The sequence below is a fragment of the Aspergillus oryzae genome, chromosome 3 (genome assembly GCF_000184455.2).
Source record: "Aspergillus oryzae RIB40 DNA, chromosome 3".
In the NCBI taxonomy this organism is placed as follows: Eukaryota; Fungi; Ascomycota; class Eurotiomycetes; order Eurotiales; family Aspergillaceae; genus Aspergillus; species Aspergillus oryzae.
This window is the reverse complement of record NC_036437.1, coordinates 765,704-781,091: the sequence shown is the minus strand read 5'-3', so window position 1 is coordinate 781,091 and position 15,388 is coordinate 765,704. Positions and strand designations below refer to the sequence as shown.

The window sequence follows — 15,388 nt, the reverse complement described above, 5'->3', positions numbered from 1 at the left end:
AGACTTCTGCAACGCTGTCGGCTGGTGCCGTGTCATCTTTCGCGTGGACCTTACCTTACTTTCAGTGTCCTGCCCTAGCTCAAGAATAACTTGACGTATCCTGATATCGGAATGGATCCGACACTGGTGCCCGTTGACTCTCCCCGCATTATACTTCGCGCCACTCGTGATCGACGGGTCAGTATCTGGGGAGGACCTTCTATCTGGTCTAAACTTTTTATCTTTTCAATTCTTTCAAACCATTTGCCTGCTTTACGGCGATGCCAAAGTCTAGAGAGATATGGCCTGCCGGTTAAGCTATATGACGCTATATAAAGGAGGCCAATGGCCACTATCAGGATTAAAGTCTAATGTTATAGTCTTCTCATCGTAGTCTTTGCTGTTTTTGTGCCATTTACGACCCGTCCAAGCAAGATTTTGGGTTACTGTCCCCCGAATTACACGCTCTCATGAGTCAATCACGGTCTCGAGGACAGCAGAGTGCAGATGTTGAAGAATGCCCTCATGATCCAACCTTGCAGGGTGATGGCGCTCCCAAGAAGCCCGTGACGGCCGAGGAAGCCTTGGAAATTGCCATTGGAGAAAGTCAAGATGTCGAGTATACCATTGACTCAGATAACTCTCCTTACCTGGAGGTCCGTGCCAATGTACCGAATACGGATGATCCGACGTTGCCAATCAACACCTTTCGAATGTGGTTTTTAGGGATTGTATTTACCCTGGTATGTCTTGATCATATATGTAGGAAGGGCGGTATTGCAGTGCTGACAGCGAACACAGGTCGGCACGGGCGTGAATCAATTCTTCTCCATGCGCTATCCCAGTGTTACAATCACCTCCTTGGTAGCCCAGCTTATAAGCTACCCCGTTGGATGCTTTTTTGCAAAGGCAATGCCTATCATGACGATACGCGTCCGGGGTAGGGAAATCCCTATCAATCCTGACCACCATTTCAATGTCAAGGAACACGCAGTAATTACGATCATGTCGAATCTTAGTTTCAACCAGTCATGGGTGAGTGTCATTTGCAACTTGATCATCCTAAGATAGCAATGCTGACAACAGATTAGGCCAGTGCTATCATACAGGCACAAAAAGTGTATCTGGACATGCCGACTCCCGTAGGTTACCAAATCTTGCTAGCTTTGTCTATGCAGATGTTCGGACTTGGCCTTGCGGGGCTATCGTACAGATATATAATAGAGCCACCGCATATGGTAATCTGAATCTGGCCATGCTTGATGAGTGCCCCTTACTAACAACCCCTAGATTTGGCCTTCTACTTTGGCCAATGCAGCTCTATTCCAAACTTTGCATAGTGGCGCAAATCCTATAGCAGATGGCTGGAGAATTTCCCGGTATCGGTTCTTCTTGTACGTCTTCATTGGCAGCTTTTGCTGGTACTGGCTTCCTGGATATATATTCACCGGGCTAAGTACCTTTGCTTTTATCTGCTGGGCAGCTCCAAGTACGCTTTTTTGCACATGAACCACGTAGTAATCTCACTAATATTATGCATAGACAACAAAGTGGTGAACAATTTGTTTGGAATGACGACTGGTCTCGGATACATGCCTACCACATTTGACTGGAGCCAGATTGCCTACAACACTTCACCCTTAACAATCCCATTTTGGGCACAAGCGAATGTCTTTGCGGGTTGGTTCTGCATTTACGCTGTCATCGCGCCGATCCTGTACTATACCAATACCTGGTATACTGCCCACCTTCCTCTGACAGGTTCTGACGCTTACGACAATACTGGAAATCTCTACAACTCGACTCGGATTTTGAATGATGAGGGTGCAATTGATGATGCTAAGTATCGGGAATACAGCCCCATTTTCTTACCCATCACCTTTGCGCTGTGCTATGGCGTTGGGTTTGCCGTTCTGAGTTGTCTTTTGACTCACGTGGTCCTCTATCATTCCAAAGATATTCTTGATACTTTCAGGGGCCAAAATAAGAAGGACGTACATGCCCGTTTGCTTTCACGCTATCCTGATGTTGCATGGTGGTGGTATGCGATCTTGACAGTAAGTCCTGACTATATAACCACTAAGGATTCTGTGATTGACGTGGAAAGGTTATCGTCGTGGCTGTTGCCATTATGGTCCAATATGTCTGGAACACAGGACTTCCTTTCTGGGGTCTATTTATTACCTTAGCTTTGGCTACGCTCTATGTGATTCCGGTCGGAACTGTGTATGCCGTGGCGAACCTCAATGCCAATGTTCTAACTGTTTTGGGCGAAATTGTGTCTGGCTATTTGCTCAAGGGAAAGCCGCTCGTCCTTCTGATCTTCAAGGTTCGTATTCATGCCTCGCATTTACACAAGTCTGGCGCTGACCGACCAACTAGTTTTATGCATACACTGGTCTTAGTCAAGCAATGTACTACGGTGCTGACATGAAGGTACAGTAACCCTGAACTTTCTTCATATGTGATTTATGCTAAACGCTTTCGGTGCATCCTCAGCTTGGCTTGTACATGAAGATCCCACGGCGAACACTGTTTGTTGCACAGTTGATTGCCTGTATCCTCGGCACTCTGACACAAAGTGAGTATTAGAGGAGCATATATGTCAAAGGGAGTCTGCTGATGGTTGCACCAGATGGTGTTTTGCTGTGGATGCTTGGGCATGTCAAGGACGTATGCGCAAGCGACCAGCCAAACAATTTCACCTGCCCTCAAGGCCGGGTTAATTATAACAGTGCTGTATTCTGGGGAGGTGAGTACAGCAAACCTCTGTTCCAATACGAACGCGTGACTGATACCTGTCAAAGCCATTGGACCTGCACGACTTTACAATATTGGACAGAGGTATTCTGGACTTCTTCACATGTTCTGGATCGGTGCACTACTCCCCATTATTACATTTTTTCTTCGAAGGAGATATCCCAATAGCCGCGTCTTGAACGCGATCCACTGGCCAATTTTTTTTGCTGGGACGGGAAACCTACCACCGGCGGTAAGTGATGCCCAAGACGATGTCGGATTATTCTTAACTAACACATGACCTATAGACTGGTATCAACTACTCCACGGCGTTTGTGGTCAGTTTAATTTTCAACAAGGTAAGCCTACCAAGCATAACACCATGTCGTCTTGCTAACTATCCCCAATCGATAGATCATCAAAGGTCGTCGACCAAATTGGTGGGCCAAGTACAACTATGTCCTGTCCGCAGCCCTAGACTCCGGTGTCGCTGTATCTGCTATCCTGATTTTCTTTTCATTGGTACTTCCTGGCGTCAGCCTTAACTGGTGGGGAAACAATGTTAATAGCGGAACGGTTGACAGTAAAGGCACCCCATGGTTAGAGTTGAAGCCGAACGAGACGTTCGGCGAGAGCACTTGGTCATGATGAATGTGCAAGATACGGTCATTGTTATTGATCCTTCAAAATGTTGGAAATGAGATAGGTGATTTTCTGAGATGCCTATATCGCAGCCTCAGGCTGCAATGGGCAGACAAAAGACGTAAGCCAATCAGCGTTAGCTTCCCCGTGGGGTGGTAGACGGAGGTTTTATTGGTGGAAGGCTGCATGGACGGAGCGGATACCACATGATTCCACTCTTGGCCTTATCAATTGCAAGTCCGCTCCACAAAAACTCTCTCTGATTTGACTCGATAAGCGTTGTTCCCCTGTCATAAATTATATTAGACCCAGCCAAGATCGTCCTTATCTCCTCGCTGTACCGGCCCACGTATCAAAGCCTTTGACAGGCAGTCATTCGTTCCTCTCAGCTTTACATCTCGTTTGCCACAAGTATCTCTGGCTAACTGAGTCAAAGTCTCATTCTCGTTACTGTGAGATTGCCCCTGCTCATCAATTTATTGATGGCGCTAGGAAATTGATCTTATCCGGAAAACTGGCCATGTAAAGTTTCCTCCTATCGGATGCCGCGTAAAAAGGCTGCAGACCGCGTGGGTCCGGTCAAGACCCGAAGCCGTAGCGGTTGCAAGGAATGCCGCGCGAGTCGAGTCCGCTGTGACACACAAAAGCCGATCTGCACCAGGTGTCGGGAACGGGGCTTAGTTTGCTCAACGCAACTGGTACTGAAATGGGAGTCAGAGTTTGTGAGCCGAGGGCTGGCCTTTGGTCGAGCTGGTGTTTGGAGTAAGTCCGGCTCTCAATCCAAGACATCGCCGTCCTCAGCTTCGCTATTGGATGACGACCAAGAATGGTGCGATATCCCTTTCGTTGAGTCTTGGGGATTTGTCAATAGCGGGGTCTCAACTTTTGAGCAACCGGACCAAGTCAACGTTGCTTGTGATGAATTAAATGCGGTGGTGGTTCGCGACAAAGGAAAAGGAAGACTCGCAGTCAAGTCAAGCTGGCCTGCACTAGTAGATATCTCCGAATATGGGCCAATTTTACAACAGCTGCCGCAGCCTACAGCATCTTTATCGTTGTTTCCCCCTGTTACTGGGCAAAACCAGGGGCACCTTTTCGAGTATTATCTTCAGCAAGTGTGTCCTCGTACAACTGCCAGCTCGAAGCTGTCATCGCCATTTGCGTCAATCATTCTTCCATTTTGTCTATCTGCGTCACCAATCCTGTTCAAAGCGATCCAGGCACTGGGGGCATGTCACTGGTCTCGATTTGATCCGACCTACGGGGTCATAGGGCTCCATCTCATGTCCGAAGCGTTGAGGGGCCTCCGCCATCGACTTGCAACGGAAGGGACCTTGAGCTGCTCAACGGATCCTGAAGTGCTGGCTATCATGATGATGCTGTGCCTGTACGAAATAGTGGATAATTGTGACGAGCGCTGGACGATTCACCTAAAGGGGGCCAAGGACCTGATCCGCCTCAGAAGGCAACAGACAATGCTTTCCAAGCCCCGTGGCGCTCAGGATCCTATCACAACCTTTGCCGAATTATTCTTTGCTTTTCAAGACGTCATGGGCCGTACTGCTTGCGGTGAGGAAGTGTTATTCGGAAGTGATTATTGGCAAGAGAATGAGCGGAACATTGATTTGTGGATGGGCTGCAGTCCGGAACTTGTATCTATACTGTCTTCGATTACAGAATTGAGCCGGACAAGACGCCAGCTTACTTCCGATTCCGCTCGTGCGGCTTTCTCTCTACGAGCAGCTTCTTTGGGACACAAACTCGAGAACTTAGTCCAGGAAATCGATGGTGATGACGATGGCGACGATCAAACTCTCCAGACTGCCGCAGAGTTGAAGCGGTTGGCTGCGGTATTGTATTTGCATTGTGCTTTACATGGGGCGTCACCGTCTACCCCGTTGGTTGTTACCTACGTCCGAAAGATTCTACGACTCGTTTCAGATTTGCTAGATTCTGGATCACTAGTTAGTATGACATGGCCTGTCTTTGTGGCTGCTGTGGAATTAGATCCTCTTCACGATGAGGTGTGGTCCGATGGCGAGACTGTTGTGTACGGGCGACCTCTTGTGCTACGTGCGTTGGCTGCGATGGCGGAATCGAGTGTCTCGAATGTTGCGCGCACGAGAGCAGTCATCGTCAAGGTATGGCAGGCTAGGGACAGTGACATGCTGAAGGGGTCCACCGTTGATTCGTTGGATCATACGACGGGCTGTAATGATTGGGAATGGTATGTTGCGCCAATTAGTACTGCCATGAGTTTGGCATGACATGGGCACAACCGTCACGACGAGACGAGTTTCTTTGGAATTGTGGGACGTTTTCATTTTGGCAATTTCTATTCTACCATGTTTTATGTATGTAAAATTTCCGTTTTCTCTGGACGACTTCGCCAGTGCTAGAATGTGTAAAGAATGTCGATCTCACAATGCTTATCGAAAGTGGTGCCATGGCTGCTGAACCAATCAGCATCGCCAAACGGGGAGGAGGGGCTGCACGGAGCGTGATTCGCCGAATCCAGCGGCAAAGGACGTCAGTACCGATTTCAGTAGCAGAACCCAAGGACATTCCTGGACGTCTGTCCCATCTTTATCTCTTGGGATACTCTTACTATATCAATACCTTGTTTATCTTCTTGTTTTGCCTCTGATCAGCTCTTGCTCCCGTGTCGTACGTCAAATTTTGCACAAGAACTACCATCTTCGCGCCACTTACTGATCGCGCGCCGCCTTATTCTGTGACACTCACCTACATAGCACTAAACCGCCGCCAGATCGTCGCACTGGGAGACTTCATCATGTTTTGACTTCACTGCTCCAAAGCATTGACACGTGTTGAAGCTAGGTATTCAATTGTATAATGACGTCGTCGACTACTTCATCGTCCGTATCGCACAGTGTGCCGTCCTTGCCGTTCGCGAGTAAACTCAGCGAACAGTTATCGCAGCGGAAGGAACAAGGTGAATCTGTAACGGATACAGAATCTTCAGGCAAATCTACTTCACTCGGACCTCCATTGCGTCCTTCACCCAAGTCACGGTCGTTATCCGACGCGCCAAAACCTATATCTGCACGTTCCACCTCCGAAGAACACCGGCCGTCGAGTAAAGATGATAACTCTCTTTCATCTACACCAGAAACACCTCGTCGGCCTTCTATGCAAGGCCTACCCCTAAACTTGCCTTCAAAGCCTTCCGGACCCTCGTCCTTATCGAGCCGTGCTCCACTCTCTCCGAAGCTTGATTCGTCCCAGATCTACGGCTCCCCGGGTTCTGTCCTCCCTCGACGCTCCCGTGGCCTCGACTTTTCTCGCGCCTGCACCAACCTTCATCACTCTACGCTTGCCGAATCATCACCTGATTCTTCACCAATAATTGTTGGACGGGGAATGACAATTCCCCAACGCCGTGGCTCTATGGGGTCGACTTCGGTACCTCCCTTCTCTACATCCGGGCCCGCTGATCGAACGGCAATCTCAAGCTCTGTATCAAGTGTGAACATGATGGAATCAGATACGAGCAGCAGCGAGGAAGATGACGAGCCGATGATGGCGGATAGGGATGACATGATAATGAACACACCCCAGGCCAATAAGATGGGTAGTGGGATGAGTCCTTTTGCAGTGGGAAATGTGCCCAGTCCGGGTAACGATTGGATGGGCGGTTATTCGCAGGCAGCAGCAAGTCTGATGAGCTTTCAGCGGGCCAGGTTTCGCAAAGGACGTAGTCGACATAGCTCTAGCAGTGCTAGCGGAAACAGTTCGAAACCCAGTCCTGGCCCACTGTCTCCGCCTGTGATGAAGAGCATTGAAAATCAGAATGGTTACTTTGGCTCACGGTCTAGCTTGAGTGCACGGCGTGAAAGTTTGAGCTTGGGTACTCGTGATCTGCGTCTCTCTGATTTGAGCGATGAAGGGGAGAACCGGGGTAACAGTCCAGGAACCTCGAACTCCGAGGGCGGGCCCTTGGGCGTTATTCGACGGGCCGTAACACGCAGAAGCAGTCTACTGGTAAGTTCTTCCATTTCATGGTAGCCCGAACCTCCGCTTACACCTCTTCCAGCCAAAAACGAAGACCTTCGCACGTATTCGAGCTGCATTGATGGAGGAATCAGCCCCTATCGACTGCGAGGCAAAACGGGAAGCTGAGGTCATTCGGCAGGTCCGGGAAAGCGAGCCAGAAATTCAGCAGACGTCACCCAGTTTGGATGCCCTCTCGTCAAGTAATCCCTTCCAGCCAACTGATCTGAACCGGAATTTGGATGACGTGCCTGCGAAAACTGGGACCTCTGTCCCCGATGAACCTAATTTCAGCGAGGAAGCCAATCGAAACTCCGGCGGTGCCGAGTTTTGGAATCATTTCGATGAACGCTATCGTACGCCACCACCGCCGCCTCTACGTCAGATGGGAACTTCGGTATCTGAGGACGACCTCTCCATGGATATCACCCCCTCAACTACTATGGGATCGACTTCTGAGTTCGCGAAACCGAGCGAGAGGCCCAGCTCCCGCTGTTCGACTCCAATCGCAACACAGCCAATCTCGATATTGGAATTCAAAAGGAAACGACGCCGTGAAGACGATTTCGACCCGAATCTGTTCAAGCGAAGGGCGGTGTCTCCGAGTATGAGCGTCCAAAGTAGTCCAGTGATGCCTAATTCACCTGCTGTGAGGGATACGGGCACCAGCATTTGGGGTCCACCCAAAGCCAACATCGGCTCTCTTTTCCCTGACCAGCCGAGCACTGAAAGTGGCACCCGGAACCCATCCACACCTAAACATGCAGGTCATTTGAAGCGAGTGGGTCTGCAAGGGATGACTGAAACGAACGATGGACTCATGAATATGAGCATCGAGTGATGGTTGACATTCTTGACATTCAGGCGTTCTTCTCCACGAGCCGGGCTCGCTTCTTCTTACCACTACTTTAATAGTCTTACCTCAACATGTCTTTCATTTCTGTGTTACTTTTAGCGTGGAGCCGTTTTATACGTTGGACAGGTTGGACATTGCCTTGGATTATTCCGTATATGGCGTTCAGCGGGAGCCTTGTGGTTGAGTAACAATAACATCTTACTAGTATCGCTTCATCTTCATTTGATGCATCGATATCACAAATAGCACCTAATATTAAAAACATACTTTAATCCTTTAATCAGCATTGCATATAGTAGAGTTGAAGCCTACAAGTTGAATACCCGCGGTCCTCGTTGCTAATGAATGGCCACGTGCGAGGTGCGGGCGCTTACGGCGCTAAAGCTCCCGCTGTTGACACTGGGGAAGCACCGCAGTTTCAGGAGCTCTTTGATCATCTACGGACCATTCCTTGTCTATTGTTCCACTTTTTACAGACATTTTCATACTTTTAAGGAATCGATCCAACTCACCCAACTATCGCTAGTTCATAATTGATCGTCCACATGGCATCCACAGTTGACATCGCTTCCTCGTTCATTGAGGGTGCCCCGCCAGGCGAGGTATGCCCGTGAAGCCGAGCTCTACTCGTGCAGTATAAATTTGCCGTGTGGCTAACATTCAAATTCCCAGCTCGCCGACGTCGTTGCCGGTATTTTGCCCTCCTTCGTTTATATTGCCCGTTCCCCGCATTCCAGACTGCACCTACTCCCCCACCAGAGCTCCCAAGCCATCCAAAACGAAAAACTAAACAAGATCGAATAACCAGATGTGAAAACGCTTACCTCCAACGGTGCCGATATCATCCCATCCCTTGCTCCCGCCTTTGAGCGATACAATGAGACGCAATTGGCGACCGTGAAGCTGCCCGGGGCGAGTCAGGAGGTGGGGTGATCCTTAGAATCGCGTGGAGAGTCAAGTTCTGACAAGGCAACTGCAAAGGTCCTTATCAGCGAATACAACAAACTGGACGGTAACCGCTACTTTGACGTCGAGAGCCAGACGTCGTTTGAAGTCGATCATGTCACACAAGTATGACCGCTATATGGTGGGGTTTTAGGCGGGGACTAGGCTGACATTGGCTTCAGGAAGCCTCCGCGGCACAGTCGTATGTATTGGATTCGCAGAATGCGGACTTGATGTGAGTTGGTAGATGCCGGGTTGGAAAGGTCGTTTCTGATAAAATTGCAGCAAATCGCTACTCAAGTCGCTCGGTGCTCACGCCCGTGAGCACTACCCTAATTGCGCGTATGGTGTATACCCTATTGAAAACGACTCTGCGGTGGCTATTCTCCTTGTTTCAAACCGCTACTCGCCTAACAACTTCTGGTGAGTCCATCTAAGTGCTTTCTCGGGTAACATGGTGCTAAATGGGTTGCCCATTTAGGAACGGTCGCTTCCGCGCTACCTATCAGTTCCCCGTCTCTGAGCCCACGACCGTGACCGGCAAGATCCAGGTTGACGTCCACTATTACGAGGATGGTAACGTGGCGCTGAACACGAATAAGCCCCTCAACCTTTCCGTATCATCCCTTTCTGCCGAGAGCATCATTTCCCGCATTGCAACTGCGGAGCGCGACTACCAGGAGGATCTGAACCGCGCATTCGTGCAGATGGCTGAGGGCGCATTCAAGGGTCTACGCAGACAGCTTCCCATCACACGGCAGAAGGTGGAATGGGAAAAGGTCGGAGGATACCGCCTGGGACAGGATATCTCTGGTGGTAAGGGTCGTTGAAATACTACTGGTACGTGGGGATATAGTGGCATAGAAGTGGATTGAGCGTTAGCGTGATTAGAAGGATACATTTTAAATTGATCTTGAATAACTTACAGGCTTTGATAGGGCTATCTTCAAGACTACTGTTTACCAGGGATAGGTCATTCGCACTAACTCTAGCTTGTTAACTTAGTCTGACGCTGAGCGGCAGTGTGCTGGCCATAAACTATATATAGCAGTATAACAATATTTTGCAGGTTTTCCTCATCACAACATGTACGCTTTCGAATACATTCTCAGTATATAGTTTTCAAAGCTTTGCATATAGCAACCTGGGAAGAGTATTTTAGGCAGTGATCTACTGAGTTCGGTTCGAAGTGTAGTATACCTCTTGTGCATAGGCTATCCTTCGGTTGCGCGGCGCAGTATTTTCCAGAATGTGAGATGTATATATGACCACTACTAGCGGCCCAATTCAAATTTAGAGTCCTTCGCAACAAAACCATATCCCAATGTTGCTGTAAGGGACGCCCCGATTGAGGCATTTGCCACCGGTCCCCGAACGGCGTTTCTCGGTTTATCTCTGGTTGTGTTCGCGAGGATACTAAAGTATGATAGTCGCTTGATAAAGTTTGGCTGCAAGCTTTCCGTGTAGAATCACTCGCTAAAATGACGACGTATGCTCCTATAAAGATGTTCCTGGAGCAGGAAGACGGAGGATGTCATATGTGATAATTCCTAGTCTAGTGCTCGTCTTCATCTTTTTTTTCTCTGTGGCACCAAGATGACTCGATGGAAATCGTCCCAATACCAAGCAATTATCTTTGACCTAGGCGGTGTCATTTTAACATGGGACCTCCCGGAAGACACTGTGATATCGGCCCAGATCTTTAAGAGAATGCTCACATCGCAGACATGGTCAGATTATGAGCGCGGAAATCTCAGCGAAAATGGTTGCTACCAGAGGTTGGCCGAGGATTTTGGCATTGACTCTGCCGACATTGCACATACCGTTAGACAAGCACGGGAATCCCTTGTCACTGATACCGCTATCATGAACATTATATCTGAGATCAGAGCTGGGGCTAACCATATTGCTATCTTCGCTATGTCGAACATCTCCCAACCAGATTATGCGGCTCTGCTCCTTGATCATCGCGGGATGTGCAGTTTTGACCGGGTGTTCCCATCTGGATGCTACGGGACAAGGAAACCAGAGCTCTCATTCTATAACAAAGTCTTGCGGGAGATTGACACGCCACCGGAAAACGTCATCTTTGTCGATGATCAGCTGGAAAATGTGATCTCTGCGCAGTCCATTGGCATACACGGGATTGCCTATACGAATGCTGCTGAACTCGGTCGACAGCTTAGGAACCTAATATTTGACCCTGTAGAGAGGGGTAGGGAATTCTTACGGCGCAATGCTGGAGAGTTCCATAGCATCACTGAAACCGATCAAATTGTTCGGGAAAATTTCTCACAGTTGCTCATTCTAGAAGCGACTGGTGATAAGTATGTCGGTCGTCTTTGTCAAGTTGAAGCCAAATGCTGATCCTGTACTGGTAAGGAGTCTGGTATCTCTTGAATATCACCAGAAGAGCTGGAATTTCTTCCAAGGTATGGAAGCAACGTACAATCGAGAACACTGAAACCGTGGACTAACGTACTATGTGATGTTAACCTGCTAGGAAACCCTATTCTCACGACAGAGACATTCCCAGATGATGTTGACACAACATCTCTTGCCTTGATGACTCTACCTACAGACACAAAAACTGCAAATTTGTTACTCGACCAGATTTTGGGGCTAGTCAACGCTGATGAAATCGTAACAGTTAGTTCTGAACTCTTTAATCCACCTACTCTTGCATTGCAAAAGAAAAGTCCACTAAGCAACTATATAGACATACTTTGACCAGACCCGAGAACGGATCGATCCAGTAGTCTGCGTCAATGTCCTTCGTCTCTTTTGCACCTACGGCCGGGGCATTGCGCTCCCTTTGACTCTTCAGTGGGTGTACGACGTCCTCGCTCATCGGGCATATATAAACGGTACACGTTACTACACAAGTCCCGAAAGCTTCCTATACTTCGTCGGTCAACTTTGTCGATTCTCAACAGGGGTACTGGCACTTCGGCCGCTGGAAACGTTGCTTATAGATCGTCTCAAGGAACGTCTTCAGGTCAAAGCAGATCCTCTATCACTCGCTATGCGGATCTTGACCTGTTTGTCCGTTGGTGTGTCTCAAGTTGAAGTCGATCTCCGAGAGTTGCTCTCGATGCAGTGTGAAGATGGCTCGTGGGAACATTGTCCATTCACCCGGTATGGTTTGTCCAAAGTGAGCATTGGCAATCGGGGCCTTACAACTGCTTTTGTGGTCAAGGCGGTTGAAATGTGTCGAGGCAGTTAGGACGTTTTCATAGATACACTGGCTTGGAGGGTGCTTGTCTTTTGCCAATATGTAGAGGCTTGATACTCTTAAGTGATAGCCTGTTTTATGGTGGCTATGTGTCTTACTAATTATCTTTGTAGAGCGAACGCTACATACCCTCTTTCGGATTTACAGGTTATATCATCCGTTATAGGTGGACGCAGAATTAACAGCCCCGTGCCGATAAAATATGTTCAATAGTATGGAAGGGGATAATACATACCGTCCGCGCCAGATATATATCCCCAGATAAACAAAGAAATCAGAAACTATATTATTTAGTTTACACCATCCAAGCATAGAACCTACTAACAAGTTATAACCCATGAAATTGGTATCTATCTTTGAAATGATCGAAATGAATTTTAACTCAACCAGCCCGAAAGAGCAACAGTTGTCTTCCAAAGAATGCAAAGAGATAGGTCAAATGCGCTAACTTACCCGCCTGGATCTAATGCCGCTCGGCAGTGGAAACACGGCTCGGAAGCCCGGCCGTGATTACCAATAAGAACAGCTATCCTCATCTTATCGCCTATAAGATTTAGCGTCAACCCCGGTAGAAATAACCCAAACTACCCCGTTTTTCAGGTATACATTTATGTACCTCCACAACCCAATTGAAGAACTCATAGAGAAGAAAAGCAAAGAAGAAGAAAAAAGAAGGGAAAGGAAAAAGAAAATGACAGTGAAAACCCTCATCCAGAAACCCAAACCAAACCTCCTCCGCCAATTCGCCAATTTCACCCGCACAACCGCAGGTCTCGAGAAGACCTGCCGTCTCATCCAATCCCTCGCCCAACTCGCCATAGAACTCGACATCACACCTGGATCAACCACAACCGCACAATGGCAAACTGCTAGATCGCAAATAGCGCTGAGTAAGTCCCACAAGCCTCTACGAAAAAAACAAATCGAGTAATACATTGTTAATTCACGATGGGATAATTGAACAGCGAGACGGTTTTTCCGTTTCTTCGCGTTCATCGATTGCTTTAGTCAGGTTTATGGACTGCTTGGCGGGGCGCAGGGTCAGGGGTTGTTTATGACCTTGATTGAGATTGGGAGGTGGAGTTGTTTGGGGTTGTATCTTGTTTTGGAGGATTTGACTATTGTGAGTTTTGCTTTTCTTCTTTTCTTCGATTCTTTCTTGATCCCTTGTCTTGATCCCTTGTCAAGGCGTCAAAGAGATACCTGGTTAGACACACAGGTTAATAAGATACCAGCTCCACGCATTGGGCGTCCACCCCGTCGCCTGGAATACACCTGTCCTGGTCGAAGCGTTCAAATTCTGGTTCTACTCTCTTGCATTATCCGTCATCGGTGCTGTTTGGGGTTTACTATCCACTTCTTCCTCATCTGCCAGTAGCAAGACGGGCAGCGACGAGAAAAAGAACAAGAAGAAGAACGCCGAGAAGACGGTATCCAATACCGACGATTCCCAAACCAAGGCCCAGAGAACAGCTCTTATGAAGCGCATCGTGGTCGACGGATGCGACCTCCTGATTCCGGGGGTGTTTGTCGGCTGGATGCAAGTTAGTGACTTGATGATTGGGGTGACGATGGTGATCAGTACGGTTGTTTCTGGGGGGGATGCTTGGGTGAAGGCGCAGGGGTGAGATGGGGTTTGAGGTTCTGCTGGATAGACAGATTGCGGAGGTTATTGGTGTGTGTGTAGTGTGTTTATATGGTTTGGTTTGGTAGAGGGTGGATTAGGGATATCTTGTTGGATAGACGTCGTTTGGAATGTTAGATTGGTGATTGGAGATAGGTAGATCAAGCATTAAGCATATTTGAGATTGCTTTCGCTTGGCGGGTCATTTGTCACTAGGCTGACCATCAGCGCTTTAAACTGGGATTGCTTAGAGTCCATCATTTTATTAATTTTTCACTATATCTCTCCACGGGCGCGAGAATTGAAGCTTTTATACTAGCATATGAAAGTAAAACGGAAAGAGGCCTTTGATATAAGGTGAAAACAATATAGCTATATGGGTATTCCTTGTCAATGATTCTTGTTATAGGATATTGATCTTGTTCTGTTCCTATCCTCTAAAGCACCCTGGAGGGTACTCTGGAGGGTTAATTAGGTGTGGCTCACAAACAACCGGGATCCGAATTACGTACTGTAGGTCTAGTTTTCACAGGATTAAATATCCTGAGGGGTCTAACGTGGGATGCGTATTCGTGACACAAAGAGACCATAATATGCATCTGGTTATCTCCGTTTGACCCTTGTGCTTCATGGAAGAAAGCTGGGGAGCGAAACAGCAACATCAAGCCCAACTGTGAACTTGAGACGAGGTCGACACGCCGCCTTGTGGCTGGCTTGAGTAGCCTGAAATGTATGAATGATAGTATGTAAAGCTTTCGAATTTTGATACCATTCTGAGCAAGTCATTGACTGTGGTTCCACCCGACCGCTAATGCCCGGCACATGGGGTACAAGAAATTCTTGAAAGGAAGCAGATGCTCCAGGGTTTGACGTCGGATGGTAGCACGGAACCTTAGGGAAGCGATATAGATGCAAGTCCAGGAAATCTGGTTGGATACAGAGAGCTGACGATTCCATAGTACGTATGTAACTTGGTTTTCGGGATGATAAATCCACTCCGAACGACTACTACCCCGACACCCCGATGCAACTACTCCGTCCAAATGAGCCACAGTCCCGCTTCCCCCAAACTCGAAGCACCCATTCAGGCGTCCAGCAGATGAGCAATTCATCCTCTCCTTCACGCCATCGCCTCGTATTATCTACAAGCACACCAAGCCCCTCCGGTATAGTTTGTAAACATCCTGTCGAGTACTGACCGTCTTTTGAAGAGGATCAACTTCAAGAGCCAGTGACAAGGCGGATGGAGATCCCAAGGGATCCGTGATCATGAACATCGCCCTCCCTGATGTTGCAACACAAGCTTAGCGTCGTGAAGAACCGTACTTGCCTGTGTCGGATGAAGTCGCTATGG

The 15,388-nt window shown here is 48.2% G+C and overlaps 5 protein-coding genes across 5 annotated transcripts; all 5 read left to right on the top strand.

Annotated features, from left to right (window-relative positions):
- Positions 1 to 449: 449 nt before the first annotated feature.
- optE (small oligopeptide transporter, OPT family) lies at positions 450 to 3,366 on the top strand (the record flags this gene model as incomplete). The annotated part of the gene is made up of 12 exons (XM_023235530.1): positions 450 to 722; positions 781 to 1,014; positions 1,071 to 1,217; positions 1,270 to 1,468; positions 1,522 to 2,036; positions 2,087 to 2,308; positions 2,362 to 2,415; positions 2,479 to 2,560; positions 2,615 to 2,731; positions 2,787 to 2,971; positions 3,027 to 3,077; positions 3,133 to 3,366. 12 exons carry the CDS (start codon positions 450 to 452, stop codon positions 3,364 to 3,366), a joined length of 2,313 nt encoding a protein of 770 aa, XP_023090544.1.
- Positions 3,367 to 3,902: 536 nt separating this feature from the next.
- On the top strand, positions 3,903 to 5,627 carry AO090023000305 (Zn(II)2Cys6 transcription factor; the record flags this gene model as incomplete). Its single annotated transcript, XM_023235529.1, has 1 exon — positions 3,903 to 5,627. One exon carries the CDS (start codon positions 3,903 to 3,905, stop codon positions 5,625 to 5,627), a length of 1,725 nt encoding a protein of 574 aa, XP_023090543.1.
- A 589-nt stretch (positions 5,628 to 6,216) lies between these two features.
- On the top strand, positions 6,217 to 8,215 carry AO090023000304 (uncharacterized protein; the record flags this gene model as incomplete). Its single annotated transcript, XM_001820817.3, has 2 exons — positions 6,217 to 7,365; positions 7,418 to 8,215. The coding sequence occupies 2 exons, from the start codon at positions 6,217 to 6,219 to the stop codon at positions 8,213 to 8,215; spliced, it is 1,947 nt and encodes a 648-aa protein (XP_001820869.1).
- A 560-nt stretch (positions 8,216 to 8,775) lies between these two features.
- On the top strand, positions 8,776 to 10,005 carry AO090023000303 (F-actin-capping protein subunit alpha; the record flags this gene model as incomplete). The annotated part of the gene is made up of 7 exons (XM_001820816.3): positions 8,776 to 8,832; positions 8,903 to 8,921; positions 9,039 to 9,154; positions 9,212 to 9,301; positions 9,358 to 9,410; positions 9,461 to 9,598; positions 9,657 to 10,005. The coding sequence occupies 7 exons, from the start codon at positions 8,776 to 8,778 to the stop codon at positions 10,003 to 10,005; spliced, it is 822 nt and encodes a 273-aa protein (XP_001820868.1).
- Positions 10,006 to 10,771: 766 nt separating this feature from the next.
- Positions 10,772 to 12,401, top strand: AO090023000302 (HAD family hydrolase; the record flags this gene model as incomplete). The annotated part of the gene is made up of 3 exons (XM_023235528.1): positions 10,772 to 11,513; positions 11,586 to 11,824; positions 11,910 to 12,401. The coding sequence occupies 3 exons, from the start codon at positions 10,772 to 10,774 to the stop codon at positions 12,399 to 12,401; spliced, it is 1,473 nt and encodes a 490-aa protein (XP_023090542.1).
- Positions 12,402 to 15,388: the final 2,987 nt, after the last annotated feature.